Here is a 25000-nt window from a genome sequence, read left to right as displayed (position 1 = left end):
TAGTTCAAGACAAATTAAAAAGCCCATTGTTAGCTGTATATATAGAGTCATTTAAAACAGGTTCTCTCCCCCCTTCTTTACAAAGTGCCCTTATTACTCTATTCTTGAAGACAAGTAAATTGCCAACTGAATGTGGTTCTTACAGACCCATATCACTCTTGAATTCAGACACAAATATTTTGGCCAAAGCTCTAGCTTTGAGACTTGAGAGGGTCCATCCATCCATCCATCCATCCATCCATCCATCCATTTTTTTCCGCTTTATCCGGTACCGGGTCACGGAGGCAGCAGTCTCAACAGAGATGCCCAGACCTCCCGATCCACGTATACCTCCACCAGCTGTTCTGGGGGGACTCCGAAGCAACAACAGGCCAGCTCAGAGACATAGTCCCTCCAGCGTGTCCTGGGCCTCCCACGAGGCCTCTTCCCAGTAGGACATGTCTGAAACACCTCCTGAGGGAGGCGACCAGGAGGCATCCTGAACAGATGCCCGAGCCAACTCAGCTGGCTCCTTTCAACGTGAAGGAGCAGCGACTCTACTCCGAGCTCCTCCCAAGTGACTGAGCTTCTCACCCTATCTCGAAGGATGCGCCCAGCCACCCTGCTAAGGAAACTCATTTCGGCCACCTGTATCTGAGATCTTGTCCTTTCGGTCATTACCCAAATCTCATGACCATAGGTGAGGGTAGGAACGTAGATCGATCGGTAAATCGAGAGCTTTGCCCCCCGACTCAGCTCCCTCTTCACCACAACAGTTCGATACAGCGAACGCATCACTGCTGACGCCGCACCAATTCGTCTAACGATCTCACGCTCCATCCGACCCTCACTCGTGAACAAGACCCCAAGATACTTGAACTCCTCCACTTGAGGCAAGCCACCTTTTTCCGGTGGAGAACCGTGGCCTCAGATCTGGAGGTGCTGATCCTCATCCCGGCCGCTTCACACTCAGCTGCAAACCGCCCCAGTGCATGTTGAAGGTCCTGATTTGATGAAGCCAACAGAACAACATCATTTGCAAATAGCAGAGATGAAATCCTGAGGTTCCCAAATTGGACCCCCTCCGGTCCCTGGCTGCACCTAGAAATTCTGTCCATAAAAGTAATGAACAGAACCGGTAACAAAGGGCAGCCCTGGTGGAGACCAACATACACTGGGAACAGGTCTGACTTACTGCCGGCAATGTGAACCAGGCTCCTGCTGCGGTCATACAGGGAACGGACAGCCCTTAGCAAAGGGCCCCGGATTCAATTACCTGGGCATCAAAATAACCCCAATGATCAACGATCTTAGCTCCACAAATTACAACCCCATGTTACAGTTCAACAAAATTTGCCCTTCCTGCCCCCCTCTGACCCCTCACTGGCCCTGAAGATATGTGAAAAGAATGTATGCCAGCTATTTAAGAAACTAACAATCAGAAAGGCTTCAGGTCTAGACCAGTGGGAGTGTACTGTAGCTGTTCCCACGCAACGTTCTTGAAGCCAAAATACGGCGCGTAGAGGCGCTGCCTTCTTGCAAATTTATCATCATTTGGGGCCAGAGTCTGTGCAGTAGGGCCGGTGGGAGGAGCCCTGGTAACACGCCCCGCCCATTTACCGTACTACCCCGATGACTTACACAGCCCAGCTACATCAAGAACATACGTATCTTTCCCACTGGAAATTCTACCAACGTCTTGTTCAGATCACAGAGGTTAGAACTAAACCACCATTTATCTACACTCTAATATCTAGTTTAATGGTGTCTCAGCTTTCCTTCAGGACCTAACTGATAATCACAGAGCTACGCAAGATCCACGGCTGTCAATCATCATCATATATGACGTCAAATCCCGTTTTTCAACCTCAAAAACAAAGTTCACAGAGAAATGATGACTAGAACCCAATGTATGGTGATAATAATTAATGATCACAGCAGAGTTTAGCTTTGGAAAATCAATATGTGACCAGTATATTAACTTTACAGTTTGACCAACGTCCATCATTGAGGAGGCGGGGCTTATGACCTATACTGCAGCCAGTCAGCAGGGGGAGCTCTAACAATAAAAGCTTCACTTTCTCAGGAGGACGTCCTGTCCATCTTTTTATTACAGTCTATGGACCAGACAGAGTGTCTCCTTCCTGTCTGAAAGCCTGTGCTGAGCAGCTGGTCCACATCTTTACACAGATCTTCAACACATCACTGGAGCTGTGTGAAGTACCTCCTGCTTCAAAAGCTCCAGCATCATCTCAGTCCCAAAGAAACCTGCCATCACAGGATCAATGACTATTGACCCATTGCTCTGACGTCTGTAGTCATGAAGTCCTTTGAGAGGCTGGTACTGAGTCACCTGAAGGACATCACAGGACCCCTGCTGGACCCCCTGCAGTTTGCCTATCGGGCAAACAGGTCAGTAGAGGATGTAGTCAACATGGGATTGAACCACATCCTGCATCACCTCCACTCCCCAGGGACCTACGCTAGGATCCTGTTTGTGGATTTCAGCTCTGCGTTCAACACCATCATCCTGGACATCCTTCACCAGAAACTCACCCAGCTCACAGTGCCGGCCTCCACCTGTCAGTGGATCACCAACTTCCTGACTGACAGGAAGCAGCAAGTAAGGCTGGGAAGCATCACATCTGGCACCCGGTCACTCACACTCACCACTGCTATTCTCCCTCTACACCAATGACTGCACCTCAGGGAACCCCTCTGTGAAACTCCTGAAGTTTGCAGACGACACCACCGTCATCGGTCTCATCAGGGATGGGGACGAGTCTGCCTTCAGACGGGAGGTGGAACAGCTGGATCTCTGGTGCAGTCAGAAACATCTGGAACTGAACCCGCTCAAGACTGTGGAGATGACAGTGGACTTCAGGAGAAGAAGTGAAAGAGTGTCAGACCTGTTTCTGTGAAATAACCCTGGAACTAAACTGTTGCTGTGAATGTTCATGTACATAAACATATAGTATTTCATTTAAATGTGTGTGTGTGTCAGATCAGCAGAGACTGGACTATGTGGAGGACTACCAGGACGTGTTGACTCTGTCTGAGACCTTTGACGTGGAGGTGTTCTCTATCCCCTCTGAGGGTCTGTTCATGGCGGCTGCTAACAGGTACTCCCTGTGCCCCTGTCCTCTGCGTATCCATGGTAACACTGACCCCCCCTCCCCAACACAAACAGAGACTCCAGTCCAGGGTCAGGGATCTACAGGTGGAGTTCTGGGTCCTTCAAACTCTACCAGAACATCAGCACAGAGGAGGCCAGGGCCTGGAGGAGCTTCAGCATCCAGGGACAGGTACAGACCATAGACCTACAGACCATAGACCTACAGACTATAGACCTACAGACCATGGATCTACAGACTATAGATCTACAGACTATAGACCTACAGACCATGGATTTACAGATCATAGACCTACAGACCGTAGACCTACAGACCATGGATTTACAGACCATAGACCTACAGACCATGGATTTACAGACCATAGACCTACAGACTATAGACCTACAGACTATAGACCTACAGACCATGGATCTACAGACCATGGATCTACAGACTATAGACCTACAGACTATAGACCTACAGACCATGGATCTACAGACTATAGACCTACAGACCATGGATCTACAGACCATAGACCTACAGACTATAGACCTACAGACCATGGATCTACAGACCATGGATCTACAGACTATAGACCTACAGACCATAGACCTACAGACTATAGACCTACAGACTATAGACCTACAGACCATGGACCTACAGACCACAGACCTACAGATTATAGACCTACAGACCATAGACCTACAGACCATAGACCTACAAACTACAGACCTACAGACTATAGACCTACAGACCAGAGATCTACAGACAATAGACCTACAGACTATAGACCTACAGACCATGGACCTACAGATTATAGACCTACAGACCATAGACCTACAGACCATAGACCTACAGACCATAGACCTACAAACTACAGACCTACAGACTATAGACCTACAGACCAGAGATCTACAGACAATAGACCTACAGACTATAGACCTACATACCATAGACCTACAGACCATAGATCTACAGACAATAGACCTACAGACTATAGACCTACATACCATAGACCTACAAACTACACACCAACAGACCATAGACCCACAGACTATAGACCCACAGACCATAGACCTACAGACCATAGACCTACAGACTATAGACCTACAGACCAGAGATCAACAGACAATAGACCTACAGACTATAGACCTACATACCATAGACCCACAGACCATAGACCTACAGACCATAGATCTGCAGACAATAGACCTACAGACAATAGACCTACAGACAATAGACCTACAGACTATAGACCTACAGAATATAGACCATCATTACCAACTCTAACGTTAGTTTGTTCCACTGCTGACAGTAGAGCATGAAACAGTTCTAGGACTGACCACCCTGTAGCTGACCACCTTTGATGATGGTGTCTAGTGTTTCTGATTCTAAGGAACACTACTTATTATGTCACATGGTAAACCTCATGTTGACTACCATCTTTAGCTCAAAAGACGGTTTAACATCACGCCCCATGTTTAATGATTCAGCTACACACTAACACTGACTGTGTGTGTGTGCGTCAGATGTTCCTGGTGGTTGCTAACTTCAAAGAGGCGGAGCAGGAAGTGTCAGTCATCTACAGGTGGAACAAACGGAGGAAACGATTTCTTCGTTTTCAGACGTTAGAAACTCACTCTGCTCTGGACTGGGAGGCATTCAACATCTATAGCCACAGCTTCCTGATAGTAGCCAATCACAGGAGAGGTACACACATACACACAGTAGGGGGCAGTGTGTGTGTGTGTGTGCATGTGTGAGAAAGCTATCAGCAGCTGTTTGTCACCCTCTGGTGTCAGTGAGTGTGCAGTGAAGTGTGTGTGTGTGTGTGTGTGTGCTTTCAGGTTCAGAACACAACATCCACAGTGTGATCTACAGGTGGGACCCTGACACACAGGTGAGCATCTGTGTGTGTGTCTATAGAACCATGTAGAACCTTATAGGACCCATTCCTACCGTGTCCTCCAGATGTTCCAGGAGAACCAGACCCTCTCCACATCTGGAGCGTACGACTGGGAGTTTTTCACGGCCGGTTCCTTCCACTTCTTGGCCGTGGCCAACACGTTTGATGGCCGGACCACCGTCATCAGCTCCACTGTCTATGTGTGGCTGGATGGACGCTTCCAGACCTTCCAGAACATCCCAGTAAGAGTGTGAGAGTGAGATGGGGAGGAGCTACAGGATGGGGAGGAGCTCTGCTCACCATAACTACATGTGTGTGGTCCTCAGACAGTGGGGGCCACAGACTGGGAGAGCTTTGAGGTGGACGGCCGTGTATTCCTGGTGGTGGCCAACAGTCAGCTGGTCTCTGGGGGCCGCCCCCCCCTCTACACCATCAACTCTACTGTGTATGAGCTCAGCATGCTCACACACACATTCATCTACTACCAGGACATCCTCACACACAGGTACACACACACACTTTATCTCCTGACATATTCTGACTTTCAACTGCCAGTCTTCCTCAGAGGTGTCTGCTATTGTGTCCTTCACTTCCACATAGTAGTGTTTGCATTAACACACATGAGTTAATGAAACCTGAACATATTATTAAAAAAAGAACTGATTACACAGAAGTCAACGACACATCAAAGTACATGTCCTGTGTGTGTGTGTGTGTGTGTGTGTGTGTAGTGCAGTGGACTGGGAGTTCTTCACTGTCGGTGATCAGAAGTTTCTGGTTGTAGCAAATTCTCACGATGGATCATCATACTCTCTGAACAGTGTCATCTACAGGTACCTGTGTGTGTGTTTATATATGTGTTTATATATGTGTGTTTATATATATGTGTGTTTATATATGTGTGTTGATATATGTGTTTATATATGTGTGTTTATATATATGTGTGTTGATATATGTGTGTTTATATATGTGTGTTTATATATGTGTGTGTTTATATATGTGTGTTGATATATGTGTTTATATATGTGTGTTTATATATATGTGTGTTTATATATGTGTGTTGATATATGTGTTTATATATGTGTGTTTATATATATGTGTGTTTATATATGTGTGTTGATATATGTGTGTTTATATATGTGTGTTTATATATGTGTGTTTATATATATGTGTGTTTATATATGTGTGTTGATATATGTGTTTATATATGTGTGTTTATATATATGTGTGTTTATATATGTGTGTTTATATATGTGTGTTTATATATGTGTGTTGATATATGTGTTTATATATGTGTGTTTATATATGTGTGTTTATATATGTGTGTTGATATATGTGTGTTTATATATGTGTGTTTATATATGTGTGTTTATATATGTGTGTTTATATATGTGTGTTTATATATGTGTGTTGATATATGTGTGTTTATATATGTGTGTTTATAAATGTGTGTTTATATATGTGTGTTTATATATGTGTGTGTATATATATGTGTGTATATATATGTGTGTTTATATATGTGTGTATATATATGTGTGTATATATATGTGTGTTTATATATGTGTGTATATATATGTGTGTTTATATATGTGTGTTTATATATGTGTGTTTATATATGTGTTTATATATGTGTGTTTAGATATATGTGTGTTTAGATATATGTGTGTGTATATGTATGTGTGTATATGTATGTGTGTATATATATATGTGTGTGTATATATATATATGTGTGTATATATATGTGTGTTTATATATGTGTTTATATATGTGTTTATATATGTGTGTATATATGTGTGTATATATATGTGTGTTTATATATGTGTGTTTATATATGTGTGTTTATATATGTGTGTATATATATGTGTGTTTATATATGTGTGTATATATATGTGTGTTTATATATGTGTGTTTATATATGTGTGTATATATATGTGTGTTTATATATGTGTGTATATATATGTGTGTGTATATATGTGTGTATATATATGTGTGTGTATATATGTGTGTATATATATGTGTGTGTATAGATGTGTGTGTATATATATGTGTGTATATATATGTGTGTGTATATATGTGTGTGTATAGATGTGTGTGTATATAGATGTGTGTGTATATAGATGCGTGTATATATATGTGTGTGTATATATGTGTGTATATATATGTGTGTATATATATGTGTGTTTATATATGTGTGTTTATATATGTGTGTTTATATATGTGTGTTTATATATGTGTTTATATATGTGTGTGTTGATATATGTGTGTTTAGATATATGTGTGTTTAGATATATGTGTGTGTATATGTATGTGTGTATATGTATGTGTGTATATATATATGTGTGTGTATATATATATATGTGTGTATATATATGTGTGTTTATATATGTGTTTATATATGTGTTTATATATGTGTGTATATATATATGTGTGTATATATATATATATGTGTGTATATATATGTGTGTTTATATATGTGTTTATATATGTGTGTATAAACACTGAACCAAAATATAAACGTAACACTTGTGTTTTTGCTTCTATTTTTCATGAGCTGAACTCAAAGATCTAAAACATTGTCTATAAACACTAAAGACATATATCTATCAAATATTGATGATAATGTGTGTAAATGTGTGTTAATGAGCAGAGATAATCCCTCCCACCTCACAGGTGTGACATCAACATGCTGATTAGACAGCATGGTTACTGCTGCTACCTCAGGGTGGCCACAATAAAAGTCCACTCTAAAAGTGTTGAGTTTAATCAATGCCACAGATGTCATTAATTTAGATGTTGCTGCATGATCATGCACGGCCTCATGTTGCAGCATTATCATGATAGAAATATGTCTTTAGTGTTTATAGAAAATGTTTTAGATCTTTGAGTTCAGCTCATGAAAAATAGGAGCAAAAACACAAGTGTTACATTTATATTTTTGCTAACCCCAACCCTGTGTGTATTTCTAAATTTATGTATCTATATTAGGGATGTAACGATTCACTCAACTCCCAATACGATTCGATTCACGATACTGGGTTCACGATACAATTTTCTCACGATTTATTTTACAAAATGGGACTGTAGACAAATGACTGAAAAATATCCCTTTATTTTTTTTGGGGAAAATACTGTACTATTTTCCTTTTATTTTTCATTGTCAAAAGAATCCCTTGATAAACTATTCAAAATGATGCAATTTAACTAAAAATAAATCTTGAATGAAATAAATAAAGGAATAAGACAAATGAAGAAGAAACCTATTAATTTAAATTCTGGTTCTATAGTAAACAATTCAAAACTACATAATAGTTATTTTTCTTTTTAAAAGTGCAACTGAAAATGTATTTTATGCCTTAACAATTGGACTTAAAAAAAACAAAAAAAAAACAGTCATTTTACTGTATATACGTCAGATATTTGTTTAGACCAGCAGAGGGCGCTGGTAACCCAGTGGTCGGTTGGCATGCAGTTATTCCACCAGTGAAGAAAAGAAGCTATGCTAGCAGACAGAGCTAATAGAAAAACATGACTTTTACAGATATTCACGTAATATTACAGATATTCTTTCGGTGCTAAAGGAGTAAAGAATCATTTATGAGCATGTTTAACAGTAAATGGCGGCCAGAAAGAAAATAGTAGCAGATTCCGCCCGTAACGTCCGCTTCTGGAAGGATTAATATATAGCGCCCTCTGCTGTTTAAAAAAAGTACTGCGATTCAATTTTCAGAGCATCGATGTGAACCGTGGTACCTATGAATCGATTTTTAACTGCCTTACGATTAATCGTTACATCCCTAATCTATATATATAAATGTGTGTGTGTTATAGGTGGAAAGGTTACGAGGGCTTCGTAGCGGTCCATTCTCTGCCCACCATTGGCTGCACAGACTGGGAACATTTCACCACTGAGGAGGGGTCCTTCCTGCTCTACTCTAGCGCCACCTCCAGGCTCAGCAAGGTGTTCAGACTCAGGACCTACTGAAGGGTCACAATGACCCCCCCCTGACCCCAATGAGTCACTAACATTCAGGATGTGTGTGTGTGTGTATGTTTATGTGTGTGTGTGTGTGTGTGTGTGTGTGTGTGTGTGTGTGTGTGTGTGTTTATGTGTGTGTGTGTGTGTGTAGTATATATATATAGATATATACTGTACATAGGTATACACATGGAGGACAGAGATAAGAAATGACACAGTGAAATCAGTAATAATAAATCATATTTATTACATGATAAGGATCCTTTACATGATACTTAAATAATAACTTGATTAAAATAGTTTTAAAAAGGTGTATTAAAGGAACACTTAGTGACTGAAAAGTCTTGTGTAAACAACAATCTATCAATACTATTATGTCATCCCTGGTGTTCCTTTGTAACAGGACATTATTATTATTATTATTACTATTGTTATTATGATTGTTTTTGTTGTTGTTCTGTTCTTTGCACCAATTACCAAGTCAAATTCCTTGTTCTGTTTTTAAACTGTTCTTGGTGAATAAAAAGCTTTCTGAATATTGTAAATACTTCCACTAAGTATCTAACAATTATTCTAAATATAGTTTTAGTATTGTAATATTTTACATTTCTACACTACAGTGATTAAAGGGTCCACAGGCTGCACTAAAGTATTCACTCACTAATTTCCTTTAGGAATCATAATATAATAATAGTACAACAGTTACACATATGACTGTTACAATCTTGAATCTAGCGTAGATGAAAATATCATCACCAGTTTCTGTACAGGCACCATGTCTATGATTATCATACTCTATGTCTGTTAGAGTTATTATTTTTATTATCTAAAAAATAATTATAAAATATGGTCACATGTACATACCCTGGTTAATATCATTTTACTTTGTTTATGAATCTCTTTAACTACAGTATTCCTCATCCACACATAAATGTATGAGAGGTTTTTATACGCCTTCATCTGTCTGTGTTACAAAGTTTAGATTGAGTAACTAGTAGTTCACCATGTTTGTGTCATTTATACTCATTCCTACATCAGCCTCCAATTTTAACTATTACTGTCAGGGTTAACCCCGCCTCCTCTATCATACAGCGATACCTAGTTCTATCTGGAATATTTCATCCTTGATAAATTTGGGAAAAATCACATGAATCTACCATTGAATATGTGTCGTTATGCAGCTGTATACATAAAAGATGGCGGATCCAAGCGAATCAGAGAGGATCATGGGATATGTGACATCAGTGGTAAACCACCTATACGTATAATAATGTCTATGTTTTCAGGAGCCTGATCCTTTCAACACATGCGTGAAACACGTCTCGACCTATTTTACATCAGTTCATGTACTAATTAAAAAATTGAAACCTTACTATTTAATAAGAATTCTAAATTTGTGTTGTCAGTGCATTCTATTTTATTTTGGTTTTGATCTTATTTTGTGTTTGGTTTTTGATTGTCAATGTTGTGTATTGTGTTTTTGTTTTTAATTAACAATTAAAAACACCGTAAAACAGTCACATATTTACATGTGTATTATTAACATATTTAACAAACGTCATATGGTCGGTTTATATTCTAATATCACGTCTCAGCAGCTCTGTTGTACTGAGTCCGAGTGAAGGAAGTGACGTAGCCTACGCGTCGCGCATGCGCTGAAAGGATCTGAAAGATCTGCTCCGTCAAAGGATTGTTTAGTGAGACATATGACTATAGATATCACATAATAAAGCCTTTATTTATATATATATATATATATATGTATATATTTCATGGATTCATCCACACGCTTCGAAGCCTCGTCACATGACGTCACATGACTACAGAAGAGCTAACTTTGTGTTTCCGGGTTAAAGGTCAGGCTGCAAATTCAAAGTTTAGCAGGAAGCAGTAAAGCTACGGAGATAAAACTACTGAGTCACTACGGACCGTCTGTAGGTCAGTGTGTGTGTGTGTGTGTGTGTGTGTGTCATATATATCAGTCACACTTTGAGTGTAACGTATCGATCACTATCTACGTGACATGTAAACACTTAGAAACAATGATTAGGCGTGTGCAGGTATATATGTGTGAATGTATAACAAACCACCATTTAGTCTGGTGACAGTGTGTGTCACTACACGTGTTTATATAGTGTTAGTGACTGTAGTGTTCAGATTTAATCTGTTAGATTCTTTTTTACAAATTCCGTTTTTTTTCCACTTAAATTTTTTAAATTCCATTTTTTTTTTTTTTTTTAGAAATATTTATCATTTTTAAAAAAGAAAATATTAGTTTTTAACTCCTGTGAGGAGAAAAAAACTCCTAATTAAACAAATGTATGTCCAAAAATAAAGATACAATTAAAAGGTAGATATAAGTTATAAGTTTACTGACATGTATTATTCTGACTGCTCCTTTTTCATTATTTATATATCATATAAAGATGTATGAGAACAGCATTAATATCACCTGATTTCCTCTCAGGGATTAATGGTTTATTAAATCTGATCAGGTTTAATTAGAATCAGAATCAGAATCAGAATCAGAAATGTTTTATTTGCCATGTACAGTTTTGAGGACAGTACAAGGAATTTGACTTGGTGGTTGGTGCACAAAACAAGCAACAAAAAGAAATAAAAGAAATAAAAACAGAACAACAAAGCACAACCCAGCAACAATAATAATAATAATAATGATAAATATAAAGGATGAGGGATAAATAAAGGATAGATAGAGAATAAAGGATAAATAGGATAAATATAAATATAAATATATATATATACAGTGCAGCAGGTATCAAGCTGGTGGAGGTGGTGATCGGGTGGGGGGGGGGGGGGGGGTTCAGTGGGTGACTTGGGGTGTGTTCATGTGGATGGTGGCAGAGGGAAAGAAGCTGTTTTTGTGTCTGGAGGTTCTGGTCCTGATGGACCGAAACCTCCTACCAGAAGGGAGAGATTGAAACAGTTTATGACCGGGGTGGGAGGGGTCGGCCACAATCTTTCCTGCACGCCTCAAAATCCTGGAGGCGTACAGGTCCTGGAGGGAGGGCAGATTGCAGCCGATGACCTTCTCTGCAGAGTGGATGATACGCTGCAGTCTGGCCTTGTCCTTGGCCGTAGCTGCAGCGTACCAGATGGTGATGGAGGAGCAGAGGATGGACTGGATGATGGAGCTGTAGAAGTTCACCATCATCTTTGTTGGCAGACTGAACTTCTTCAGCTGCCGCAAAAAGTACATCCTCTGCTGAGCTTTTTTGATAAGGGAGCTGATGTTCAGCTCCCACTTGAGGTCCTGAGTGATGATGGTCCCCAGGAAGCAGAAGTACTCTACAGAGCTCACTGTAGAGTCTCCCAGGGTGAGGGGGGTGAGGGGGGCTGGGTTCTTCCTGAAGTCTGCTATCATCTCCACTGTCTTTAAAGCATTGAGCTCCAGGTTGTTCTGGCTGCACCAGGACACCAGCCGGTCTGTCTCCCACCTGTAGTCGGACTCGTCTCCATCAGCGATGAGACCGATGATGGTCGTGTCGTCTGCAAACTTCAGGAGTTTGACCGACTGGTGAGAGGAGGTGCAGCTGTTGGTGTACAGGGAGAAGAGCAGAGGAGAAAGAACACAGCCCTGAGGAGATCCAGTGCTGATGGTCCGGGGAGCAGAGATGGTTTTTCCCAGCTTCACGTGCTGCTTCCTGTCAGACAGGAAGTCTGTGATCCACCTGCAGGTGGAGTCTGGCACGTTCAGCTGGGAAAGCTTGTCCTGAAGGAGAGCTGGGATTATAGTATTAAAAGCAGAGCTGAAGTCCACAAACAGGATCCTGGCGTAGGAGCCTGGGGAGTCCAGGTGCTGGAGGATGAAGTGGAGAGCCAGGTTTACAGCATTGTCTACTGACCTGTTGGATCTATAGGCAAACTGCAGGGGGTCCAGGTGGGGGTCGGTGATGTCCTTGATGTGGGAGAGCATGAGGCGTTCAAAGGACTTCATGACCACAGATGTCAGAGCGATGGGTCTGTAGTCATTAAGTCCTGTGATCCTCAGCTTTTTAGGGACAGGAACGATGGTGGAGGCCTTAAAACAGGCTGGTACGGTGCATGTCTCCAGTGAGGTGTTAAAAATGTCTGTGAACACTGGAGACAGCTGATCAGCACAGTGCTTTAAGGTAGAAGGAGAGACAGAGTCCGGTCCACAAGCCTTACGGGGGTTTTGTCTCCTGAAAAGTCTATTCACATCTCTCTCTTTGATGGAGAAAGGTGTCTCTGTAGGAGGGGGGGAGGAGGGGGGGAAGATAGGGGAGAGAGCCTCTGTAGGCAGCTGGGGTGAAACTGTAGCTTTGATGTGGGGGGTGAAGGTGTTGGAGTGAGGCTGGTCAGAGGTGTGAGGGGGGTTGGAGTCAGGTCTGTCCCATTGTCTGTCAAATCTACAATAGAACTCATTCAGACTGTTGGCCAGGCAGAGGTCGTTAGCAGCAGCAGGAGCTCTGGGCTTGTAGTTTGTAATTTGCCTGAGCCTCTCCAGACAGAAGCCGAGTCATTTGCAGAGAACTGATATTGTAGCTTCTCTGAGTACAAACGTTTGGCTTTTCTCACCTCCTTTTCAAACGTGTACTTCGACTCTCTGTACCTGGCTCTGTCTCCACTCCTGAAAGCGACCTCTTTGTCTGTCCTCAGCCCTCTGAGCTTAGCTGTGAACCAGGGTTTGTCATTGTTATAACTCACCCTGGTCTTTGATGGAATACAGCTGTCCTCACAGAAGCTGATGTAGGACGTCACAGCGTCTGTAAACTCATCCAGAGAACTGTTCGCAGACCTGAAAACATCCCAGTCAGTCCAGTCCAAACACTCCTGGAGTTTCTCCACTGCTTCACTGGTCCATTGTTTAGATTCCTTCACCACAGGTTTACAGAGCTTCAGCCTCTGTCTGTATGAAGGAATCAGATGGACCATCAAATGGTCCGATTGGCCCAGTGCAGCACGGGAAACGGCGTGATAAGCACTGCTTAGTGTGGTGTAACAGTGATCCAGTGTCTTCTCCTCTCTGGTCGGACATTTAATTAATTGTCTATATTTGGGGAGCTGGTGTGAGAGGTCCCCTTTATTAAAGTCACCAAGCACAATGATAAAAGAGTCCGGGTAGGTCCGCTCCATGCACAGGATCTGGTCGGCGAGTGTGCGCTGTGCCTCACACACATCAGCTGACGGTGGGATGTACACACCAACCAGGATGGATGAAGTGAACTCACGGGGAGAATAGAAGGGTTTGCTGTTGATAATAAAGGATTCCAGGTGAGGAGAGCAGTGCTGGAGGATCACTGTCACGTCGTTACACCAGTTACTGTTCACATAAAAGCAGATTCCTCCACCTTTCTTCTTCCCGGTGAGCTCCGCGTCTCGGTCCGCTCTGTGAAGTTGGAAGCCGGCCAACTGCAGCGCAGAGTCCGGTACCGCTCCACACAGCCACGTTTCCGTGAAGCACAGAACAGAAGATGAGGAGAAGTCTCTGTTTCTACCCAACAGCAGCTGGAGTTCGTCCACTTTGTTACACAGTGAGCGCACGTTAGAGAGGAATATCCCCGGTAACGGTGTGCGTCGGCCGCGCTGGCGGAGGCGCACAAGCGCACCGGCTCTTTTTCCTCTCCTCCGGCGCTTCACTGCGTGAGCAAAGGTGAGCGCACCTTTGAGTAAAATGTCCAGTAAATCCACAGAGGAAGCGATGAAAGTGGGGAATAAATCTCTCGGGGTTGTTGCCCTGACATTCAAGAGCTCTTCTCTTGAATAAGAGAAGCCAGTTGCGGATTTTACAACAAAAACAAGACAAAAAAGTGCGCACCAACACACCACAGCAGCCATCCGCGGCGCCATCTTGCATGAATGAATTAATGAAGTTTTGATCAGCTTAGTCTAAATTAATGTAATTTAAATGATCCTATCTTCTATAGATCAGATGAGATGATGTTTGAATGTAACATTCTAATAAAGTTGTTCCAACTGACTTTTATTTTGTAAAGCAGAAGTTCCCACTGAAACGGTTGTACTTGAGGTAGCTAGCTGACTGTGTAGCTATAGACACGGACAAAAAGACTGGAATAAAAAGAACTAAGTTACAACACAGACACAGAGTTATTCTCTGTTAGCCAGACATAACAGATCGAACACTGAGCAGGTGATGATGATTAAAGCTGATCACGTTCTCAAAAAGTGCCGGTGCACTTTATTGATACGTTTCTGTATCAATAAACTCTTTGATCATTCTGATAGAGTAAATAACACTGTTAAAGAAACAGTAATACTAATAATACTTTGTTACTAGTGTGTGTGTGTGTGTGTGTGTGTTGTCTTCTTTTTCTTCTTCATGTGGTTTATTAGTAGTTTATACTCCATCCACTGAACAGTTATTACTAAACAGTGTCCTCAGACCAAAACAAACATCTGTTACGACTGAACGGAGACCACTCACACATGTCCAAATTCTTCTCAACCCAGATCTGTGATCCCCAGGAATTTTCCCCAATTCACAATTATTTTTTTAGTTATCTTGACAACTTGGGCCAAACAGTTTATGACGTCATCTACCATCAAGAGAACAAAGCTTTTTTTTGTGTTACATCCTTCACAAGCAGTAAGTGTACTGATTCTTTGTGCACTGTGCCGTGGGAACCTGTAAACTCTGTCTGTCTCACTCTCCTAACATCCACTACATGCTGAGCTATGCTCCCCACCACAGTTAGCACACTTTGGTTTAGCACCAGAACATCTCCCACACACCACTGCAATGTTCCCCAACCTTTGACAATAAAGCACCTGAGCAGAGGGGGTACTCAGATACCCCATCAACACTTTAGGCCTCTCCTTTAAATGTCACAGCACACCTATCTCTGAAACGTGTACTTTTCCATGGTTTCACCTCCATTATCTGGGCTCCACCCATTGTATCCATTATCAGCTCCTCTGAGACACATGCTGGGATTTTACAAACCACTTCTTTATATGATATGATCTATCTCTGGCCCACACTTTCCTCCAATCTTTTCCACTTTTGCCTTGTCAAACTCATCTCTATCTCTACACACTAGTAACGAACCATTGCGTACTATTTGATTAGTTTTAATTTCTCCTACTGCGTTATTTATGAAGTCAGTAAAACCACCATCTGACCTTGGTCTTCCTGTCCTGGTTCACAGAGAAAATGCTCTGAACGCTTTTTCCACGCCACGGCTTCCATCCCTACTCCCTCACTTCCTGAATCACTTCCTCGTGATGACATCCTTCCTCCACACTGACCCTCACCCCTGGACAAAAACACATGACCATCTTGGAAGTGTGTGTCTCACCAACTGCTCCTTTTTATCCAATCAGGTGAGGCTGATATTATGGAGGCAGAGCTGCTGATTGGCTGGCAGAAGGAGAGGGCGGAGCTAAAACAGGAAGTGAATCAACTCCAAAACAAGCTGTCAGACACTAGAGCAGAGAGAGACGAGTTCAAGACACGCAGCAACGCTCTGATGGAGAGGGTAATCATATTTATTATCAATATCAATTTTTCGGAGAGGCCGATGGTTCACTATGGCAGCCTTGCTTCCGTCAGTCTGCCCCAGGGAAACTGTGGCTACAATGGTAGCTTATCACCACTAAGTGTGGAGTGAAATAAGAATGCCTTAATTCTGTAAAGTGACTTTGAGTGTCCAAAAAGCACTATATGAAATGTATTATTGTTAGACATCATTATCAATCAATATTAGTCATTATTAACCATTATTAACCATTATTAGTCATTATTAGTCATTATTAATAATAATTAACCATTATTAGTCATTATTAATAATAATTAACCATTATTAGTCATTATTAGTCATTTAGTCATTGTTAGTCATTATTAATCATTATTAATCATTATTAATCATTATTAACCATTATTAATAATAATTAACCATTATTAGTCATTATTAATCATTATTAGTCATTATTAATAATTATTAGCCATTATTAGTCATTATTATTAATAATTAACCATTATTAGTCATTATTAGTCATTAGTCATTATTAACCATTATTAGTCATTATTGATCATTATTAATCATTATTAATCATTATTAGTCATTATTGATCATTATTAGTCATTATTAGTCATTATTAATCATTATTAGTCATTATTAGTCATTATTAATCATTATTAGTCATTATTAGTCATTAGTCATTATTAACCATTATTAGTCATTATTGATCATTATTAATCATTATTAATCATTATTAACCATTATTAGTCATTATTGATCATTATTAATCATTATTAGTCATTATTGATCATTATTAGTCATTATTAGTCATTATTAATCATTATTAATCATTATTGATCATTATTGATCATTATTAGTCATTATTAGTCATTATTAGTCATTATTGATCATTATTAGTCATTATTAGTCATTATTAATCATTATTAGTCATTATTAGTCATTATTAATCATTATTAGTCATTATTAGTCATTAGTCATTATTAACCATTATTAGTCATTATTGATCATTATTAATCATTATTAATCATATATAACCATTATTAGTCATATGATCATTATTAACCATTATTAGTCATTATTGATCATTATTAACCATTTTAGTCATTATTAGTCTATAATCATTATCATTATTGATCATATTAGTCATTATTAGTCATTATTAGTCTATTACTTATTAGTCATTATTTAATCATTATTAGTCATTATTAGTCATTAGTCATTATTACCATTATTAGTCATTATGATCATTATTAATCATTATTAATCATTATTAACCATTATGAGTCATTATTGATCATTATTAATCATCTAGAATCATTATTAATCATTATTAATCATTATAATCATTATTAGTCATTATTAATCATTATTGATCATTATGTCATTATAGAATCAGTACATCATACACACACATATATTAGTCATTATTAAATCATTTAGTCATTATTAATCATATTATCATTATTAAACCATTATTATCATTATTAATCATTATTATCATTATTAATCATTATTAGTCTATATTGATCATTATTGATCATTAGTAGTCATATGATCATTATTAATAGTATATCATTATTACCATTATTACATTATTAACATATAGTCATTATTAATCATTATTAGCATTATTAACCATTATTAACCATTATTAGTCATTATTAGTCATATTAATCATATTAGTCAGTATTAGTCAATTAAACCATTATTAGTCATATTAACCATTATTAACCATTATTAACCATTAGTAGTCATTATAATCATTATTAACCATTATTACCATTATTAACCATTTTAGTCATTTATAGTCATTATTAATCATTATTAGTCATTATAACCATTTATTAATCATTATTATCATTATTAGTCATTATTAACCATTATTAGTCATTATTAGTCCATTATTAACCATTATTAACCATTATTAGTCATTATTAGTCATTATTAGTCATTATTGATCATTATTGATCATTATTGATCATTATTGATCATTATTAACCATTATTAACCATTATTAACCATTATTAGTCATTATTAGTCATTATTAATCATTATTAACCATTATTAATCATTATTAACCATTATTAACCATTATTAACCATTATTAACCATTATTAACCATTATTAGTCATTATTAACCATTATTAACCATTATTAACCATTATTAACCATTATTAGTCATTATTAGTCATTATTAACCATTATTAACCATTATTAACCATTATTAACCATTATTAACCATTATTAGTCATTATTAGTCATTATTAACCATTATTAACCATTATTAACCATTATTAACCATTATTAACCATTATTAACCATTATTAACCATTATTGGTCATTATTGGTCATTATTCGTCATTATTCGTCATTATTCGTCATTATTCGTCATTATTGGTCATTATTGGTCATTATTGGTCATTACTGACCATTACTGACCATTATTAGTCATTATTAGTCATTATTGATCATTATTGATCATTATTGATCATTATTAGTCATTATTAGTCATTATTAATCATTATTAATCATTAACCCTAACCCATGGAGGTGGTGATAGGGTGGTGGTGGTGGGGGTGTGTTCATGTGGATGGTAGCAGAGGGAAAGAAGCTGTTTTTATTTTTGGAGGTTCTGGTCCTGATGGACCCAAACCTCCTTCCAGAGAGGAGAGATTGAAATGATCAGGGTGGGAGGGTCGGCCACAATCTTTCCTGCACACCTCACAATCCTGGAGGGGTACAGGTCCTGGAGGGTTACAGGTCCTGGAGGGTTACAGGTCCTGGAGGGTTACAGGTCCTGGAGGGGTACAGGTCCTGGAGGGTTACAGGTCCTGGAGGGTTACAGGTCCTGGAGGGGTACAGGTCCTGGAGGGTTACAGGTCCTGGAGGGTTACAGGTCCTGGAGGGTTACAGGTCCTGGAGGGTTACAGGTCCTGGAGGGGTACAGGTCCTGGAGGGGTACAGGTCCTGGAGGGTTACAGGTCCTGGAGGGTTACAGGTCCTGGAGGGGTACAGGTCCTGGAGGGTTACAGGTCCTGGAGGGGTACAGGTCCTGGAGGGAGGGCAGATTGCAGCCGACGACCTCTGCTGAAAAAAAAAAGCGGATTTTACGACAAAAACAAGACAAAAAAGTGCGCACCAACGCACCACAGCAGCCATCCGTGGCGCCATCTTGGTCAGATCTTATGTTGCCATGACGACAGCCTCGTCTCCTTCCCATTGTGGAGCTATGTGTGGGCGGAGCCAAATAAATGATTGAATAATCGTTAATAATCTGTTAATATAAACATTAGAAACTTAAAGCTTTGACCTCTGACCTGTGTCATGTGCAGCTGGAGGAGGCGCTGCGCCCCTCCCTCACTGAAGATCAGAGCATCAGGTGGAGGCGGAGCCTGAGGGAGGCCAATGAGAGAGAGGCTCGTCAGGCTCTGCTCGTCCACCGCCTCCAGAACAAGGTGAGAGAGTACATGGACAGGTGTCAACATCTGGATCTACACACTGAGGTATGGCATCATTTGGTCCTGATCAATGATAATGATTATCTATTGGTGCTGATCAATAATAGTGATAATTTATTGGTGCTGATCAATAATGATGATTATTGGTTTTCATCATTAATAATGATTATCTATTGGTGCAAATCAATATCTATGATTAACTGTTGGTCCTGATCAATGATAATGATTATTGGGATTGATCAATAATAATATTGATTAGTGCTGATCAATAATAATGTATATTACCGGTGCTGATCAATAACATTATTGATTAATGGTCCTTATTGCAGCAGATCAAAGCGGACCTCAGTGCCTCGTTAGAGAGCGCCCTCATCAGGCTGGAGGAGGAACAGCAGAGGTTGGTGGACCTCTATCACCATGGTTACTGTTGGCATGGTTAATGTCACTTGTCACCATGGTTACTGTGTGTATATGTGTGCGTGCAGGTCACTCAGTCTTTCACACACTAACATGCTGGTCCATGAGCAGCTCAGCCAATCAGAACAGGCCAACAGCACTTTGAGGGAGGACCTCCAGAAGCTCACTGCTGATTGGACAAGAGCTGTGGAGGAGGCGGAGCAAAGAAAAGATGATTGGAAGAAAGAGAGAGAAGTAAGTAAACAAACGTACAGACGCTCTGTGGTGACGTCACTACGTTTACACCTGGGGATTAAACGTTATTTATATGTTACATACGATATATGAGTAGAATGTAGTAGTGTATATATATATATTATAGATAAACTTTAAAAAATAATATATGTAATAATGAGTGATTTATAAAAGTGATTAGCTCCACCTCCTCTCACTGTAACCTTATTAATTGTATATGTTTGAGTTAGTGATGCATTAATGTTTGCCAGCCTTTAGCAGCGCTGCTGAGTCATGTTTCATTTCTTCATACGTTGTTGATGTGATCCATACTTTCATCAATGATTCTGTGATTAAATTCATGGTCTTCTTCAGAAAGCCGTTACTTATCTCAAACATCCACAACTTCACCAATCCTTGTCTCTTTATCATGACTCAGCAAACGTGGAACCAATTTATCCAAGATAGCAGCGACCAGACTTCGTTTAACACACGTTCTCATTATTTAGTACAGTTACCTGGTTTACTGCTTGTTTACATTTCAGTTTACTCTGCTTACTGTTTTTATTTAGTTACCTGTTTGTTTACATGCTTATTATTTTTGTTTACCTTGTTTACTCAGGCCCAGTCCTCTGTTGCTAAGCAGCAGCATGCAGGGCTGCTGTCGTTGTGGCGTTCTGTGCTGGATCTGAAGAGTCACTGTCATTGGCTGAAGACGTCAGCTGACCGGTGAGGCTTGTTCATCCAATCAGAGCTCTGCTGTCACTGTCAGGGGACCAATCAGTGAGCTGTGTGTCCTGCAGGGACCTGTGGCAGCTGAGGGCGGAGCTGGCCCGCTTCTCTTCATCCCTCTTCTCTGACTGGGTCTCCTCCACGCTGAGGCCCTGTCTCTCCTCCACCATGGGGCCCTGTCCCTCCTCTCCGTCCTTGGACCAGGACCAGGACTCTCTGGGTCATTTCTCGTTGGAGGAGCTGAAGGATCAGCAGATGTCAGAGCTGCAGAACCTTCATGAGTCTGAGGTGTTAAGACTAGAGAACAGGTAAACTCCACCACTCACGTCATCTACACTTAGTCTATCAGCATAGACATGATGTCATCCTAACGTACTACTCATACTAACCAGTAGGGATGTAACGATTCACTCAACTCCCGATACGATTCGATTCACGATACTGGGTTCACGATACGATTTTTTTTACGATTTTTTTTTTTACAAAATGGGACTGTAGACAAATGATGACTGAAAAATATTCCTTTATTTTTTTGGGAAAAAACTAGAAAATACTGTATTATCTTCCTTTTATTTTTTATTGTCAAAACAATCCCTTGATAAACTATTCAAATCAATGCAATTTAACTAAAAATAAATCTTGAAATAAATAAAGGAATAATACAAATGAAGAAGAAGCTTATTATTTAAATTCTGGTTCTATAGTAAACAATACAAAACTGCATAATAGTTCTTTTTCTTTTTAAAAGTGCAACTGAAAATGTATTTTGTGCCTTAACAATTGGACTTTAAAAAAATAAAAAAAAACCGTCATTGCACTGATTTACGTCAGATATTTGTTTGGACCAGCAGAGGGCGCTGGTAACCCAGTGGCTTACCAGTGCTCGGTCGGTGCGCCTGGGGGCAGACGGTGCAGCATGCAGCATCCCCTTGTTGCCCTGGGCGGCCGGCTGCTCCAGGTGCTGCTTCTATTCCGGGTCCTTCTGGCCTGGGGTCCGGTCCCTGGGCCCTCCGCTCGGGAAGGTTGTGTGCGGGGGTGGTGGGGTGGATATTGCTGGGGGGCCTTGGGGTTGGGGGTTGGGGTCGGTGCGGGATACGCTGGGTCTTCTGCTCCTTGGTGCTATCTCTGGTGTGTATTATTTTATTTATTTATTCAGTTTATTTCCGACATGGTTACATTCACTTTTTTTTTTTTTTTTTTTACATTTTTTGTACATGCCGAAAAAGGAGACGAGAGAAGCAGTTTGCTTATCCGGGTCCCGTCCCTTGTTTTACCATCGCAGATTTACATGGGTTTACATGTCTCTCTGGTCAAAACATTCTTGATTTCTTCTGAACGTCCTTTTTTGTGTATTCTCATCTGTAGTCAGTGTTGTCCTCTATCTTTGTTTGTGTTGGCCTTGTTCCCTGCCAGACGTTGTTAGCATTCCTCCAGTTCAAGAATAGTTCCTCTTTCGAAGGTGTTTGGAAGGTTCTTCCCTTTTCATCCACAATGTCACCTTGTTTTGTCTCTACATCAAGGGTAATCCAGCTGTTGTTAGTTCTATTGGCAGTGTTGTATTTTCCACTGTCTGATGATGGGATCAGATCCAACTTGTATAAACACATCACCACATCCAGTTCACAAGCAAAGTAGTATTTTAATGTAATATATCTTAGTTCATAAGCGTGTTTCTAACTGCTGTTGTTAGTTTTATTGGCAGTGTTGTATTTTCCAGATTTAACTTGTATAAGCACATTATTATATCCCAGCTCATAAGCAAGGCAGTAATTTCATTGTATAAAAAAAAAAACGTGTTTCTAACTGCACATATGACAATAAACACTTTGAATTTAAATTTAATGTAATCCTTAATCACCCCACCACCTAGCAATTGAAATGAATAAATGACAGACCTTTTTTACTCTTGGTTTCCACATTTAATTCGGTCTCCGTAAAATAATCACAGTCTGAGTTTTGTTTCCAGTGTTTATATAGATCTGGGTCCATATCCATGATTACCATCAGTAATGTTGTTGTTTAGGTGGATCCTTCGTATTTTCCCAAGTTGTCCATCGTTTTGATGAGAACTGGTTTTCCGTCCTCTTCTTCCTGGATGTAAATCCTGCAGTTTTTTGACCAAGTCTTCACTATCTTTCCTTCGTTTTTTATTTGGCGTGCTTTCCATGCAATGCTTGCATTTTGTTTCGTCAGGTTTTCATTGATGTACACCTTCGTTCCCTTGAGTTTGTTTCCTTGCTTGATTATTTCTCCTTTGAATTTTATATTCGTGAAGGTTATTTTTACAGCTCTGGTATCATTTTTCTTTGGCAGGAGATGGCAGGAGTTGATGTTGTCAGGGTTCAGGACAATGTCCTTCGACTTCAGGTAGTCAATGACCTGTTGTTCAATCGATTTTGTTTCTTCGTCACTCCTGGGTTTTATCTTTAGGCCTGTGATGATGACATCTTTCTCTCTTTCCTTTTGTTCCAGCTGTTCAACCCTCGCGTTCAACAATTTTATCTCTTCAGCATTTCTTTCATTCTTTTCTTTCAGTACCTTTGTTTCGCTTTGTAGTCTTTCCAGTGAATTTTCCAGCGTCTTTTCCAACGACTTTATCTCGGCAGATTTCGTAGACCCTCGCGTATCATCTCCTTGACCTCTTCCAAACCTGAATTGGGTTCTGAAGGGCCTCCCTGCGGTTTTTTCACCATTTTCCTTCAGTCTTGGGCCCAGTTTTTCAGGCTGTTCAGGCTGTTCAGCTGTAGCCAGCTGTAGCCAAGGTCGTGTTATCGGAGCAAAGGAAAACACGTCTGCTCTCACCAAAGACCAGAGAAAGGGTGGGGGGCGGTGGCTGCCTCTCGGCTTGGGATCTTAGGGGCATCTGGGGTGCTGCTCGGCCGTTGGGGGGGTGACCTGGGGCTGCTTGGCCCCCACTCTTTCTGCTAGCCTGGTTGTATCTTCAGGTCCAGGGCAGCTCTTGGGTTTACAGTAGTGGTTCTTACACATACACTGGTCTATGATACACTGACATGTCTTAGACTGTAGATAAAACTGGGCTTAACTTTAGACACGTTGATCCTAAATACCAGTTTTAGGTTTTACCACTCACTCCTTCCCTCTGTCCACCACCATTATACCTAAGCTTCACACTGGTCACCAGACTGGATTGATTACACAACACTATAAACACAATATACACAACTACAACTACACATCTCACTTTACAATAATCAACTCTTCCCACCCTTTACATTTACTACCTTGAATCCTTCCTTCCTGTTCCCCTCCCCCCACCCCCTCACCCAGGTGTAACACTGCTCTCCCTTTTTATATTCTCCCTATAATAAAGTGTTTCTTACCCTTCCTTAGGGAGGGCTGGTGATGGTCACAATTATGCAATAAAATAAATTAATGTATTTAATTGTAATAACAAAACATGCATTGCTGTGTTAAAAAAATGCACTTCTTGTAGTGTTGACCTTTGACATCATGTGCAGACAAAAGAAAAGAAAAAAAAAAAATCTTCCACTGTGTATATTCAGTGATTGACTGATGCTGAGATTTCCCATGGCCTGACGGCATCATGGTTACTGCAGCTTTCTCTGCCAATGTGTGTCTTTGTTTACATGTGTTCTGAGTGCTGATTGGTTGGGAGGCTGGGGAAAGAGTGAGCAATTCTGTTCCCACGGTAGTGTGAGTGTATGATGGTGTTTGACGGTTCTTTGTGTGTTTGATTGTTT

General features: G+C 40.1%; 2 protein-coding genes across 7 annotated transcripts in view; both read left to right on the top strand.

The window, feature by feature from the left end:
* LOC114454829 (thrombospondin-type laminin G domain and EAR repeat-containing protein-like) overlaps nt 1–9243 on the top strand; it is a 24775-nt gene extending 15532 nt beyond the window's left edge. For 4 of the 6 annotated variants that reach the window (XM_028435618.1, XM_028435617.1, XM_028435616.1 and 1 more), the window contains 8 exons: nt 2984–3101; nt 3170–3284; nt 4622–4802; nt 4940–4992; nt 5064–5240; nt 5325–5503; nt 5730–5831; nt 8827–9243. In XM_028435618.1, the coding sequence (XP_028291419.1) occupies nt 2984–3101; nt 3170–3284; nt 4622–4802; nt 4940–4992; nt 5064–5240; nt 5325–5503; nt 5730–5831; nt 8827–8980 (1079 nt within the window). In that variant the 3' untranslated portion in view covers nt 8981–9243. Of the gene's footprint in view, nt 1–2983; nt 3102–3169; nt 3285–4621; nt 4803–4939; nt 4993–5063; nt 5249–5324; nt 5504–5729; nt 5832–8826 lie in introns of those variants that run through there. The other 2 variants (XR_003672636.1, XM_028435619.1) reach the window with 2 other exon arrangements.
* A 1413-nt stretch (nt 9244–10656) lies between these two features.
* Nucleotides 10657–25000, top strand: part of LOC114455040 (golgin subfamily A member 6-like protein 22) — a 40348-nt gene continuing 26004 nt past the window's right edge. The window contains exons 1-8 of the mRNA XM_028436044.1: nt 10657–10912; nt 16301–16455; nt 19791–19961; nt 20246–20313; nt 20402–20567; nt 21169–21275; nt 21350–21586; nt 23592–23645. Of these exons, the coding sequence (XP_028291845.1) occupies nt 16315–16455; nt 19791–19961; nt 20246–20313; nt 20402–20567; nt 21169–21275; nt 21350–21586; nt 23592–23645 (944 nt within the window). The 5' untranslated portion in view covers nt 10657–10912; nt 16301–16314. The remainder of the gene's footprint in view (nt 10913–16300; nt 16456–19790; nt 19962–20245; nt 20314–20401; nt 20568–21168; nt 21276–21349; nt 21587–23591; nt 23646–25000) is intronic.

The sequence above is a fragment of the Gouania willdenowi genome, chromosome 21, assembly GCF_900634775.1.
Source record: "Gouania willdenowi chromosome 21, fGouWil2.1, whole genome shotgun sequence".
Classification (NCBI taxonomy): Eukaryota; Metazoa; Chordata; class Actinopteri; order Blenniiformes; family Gobiesocidae; genus Gouania; species Gouania willdenowi.
This window is presented reverse-complemented; position numbering and strand designations above follow the sequence as displayed.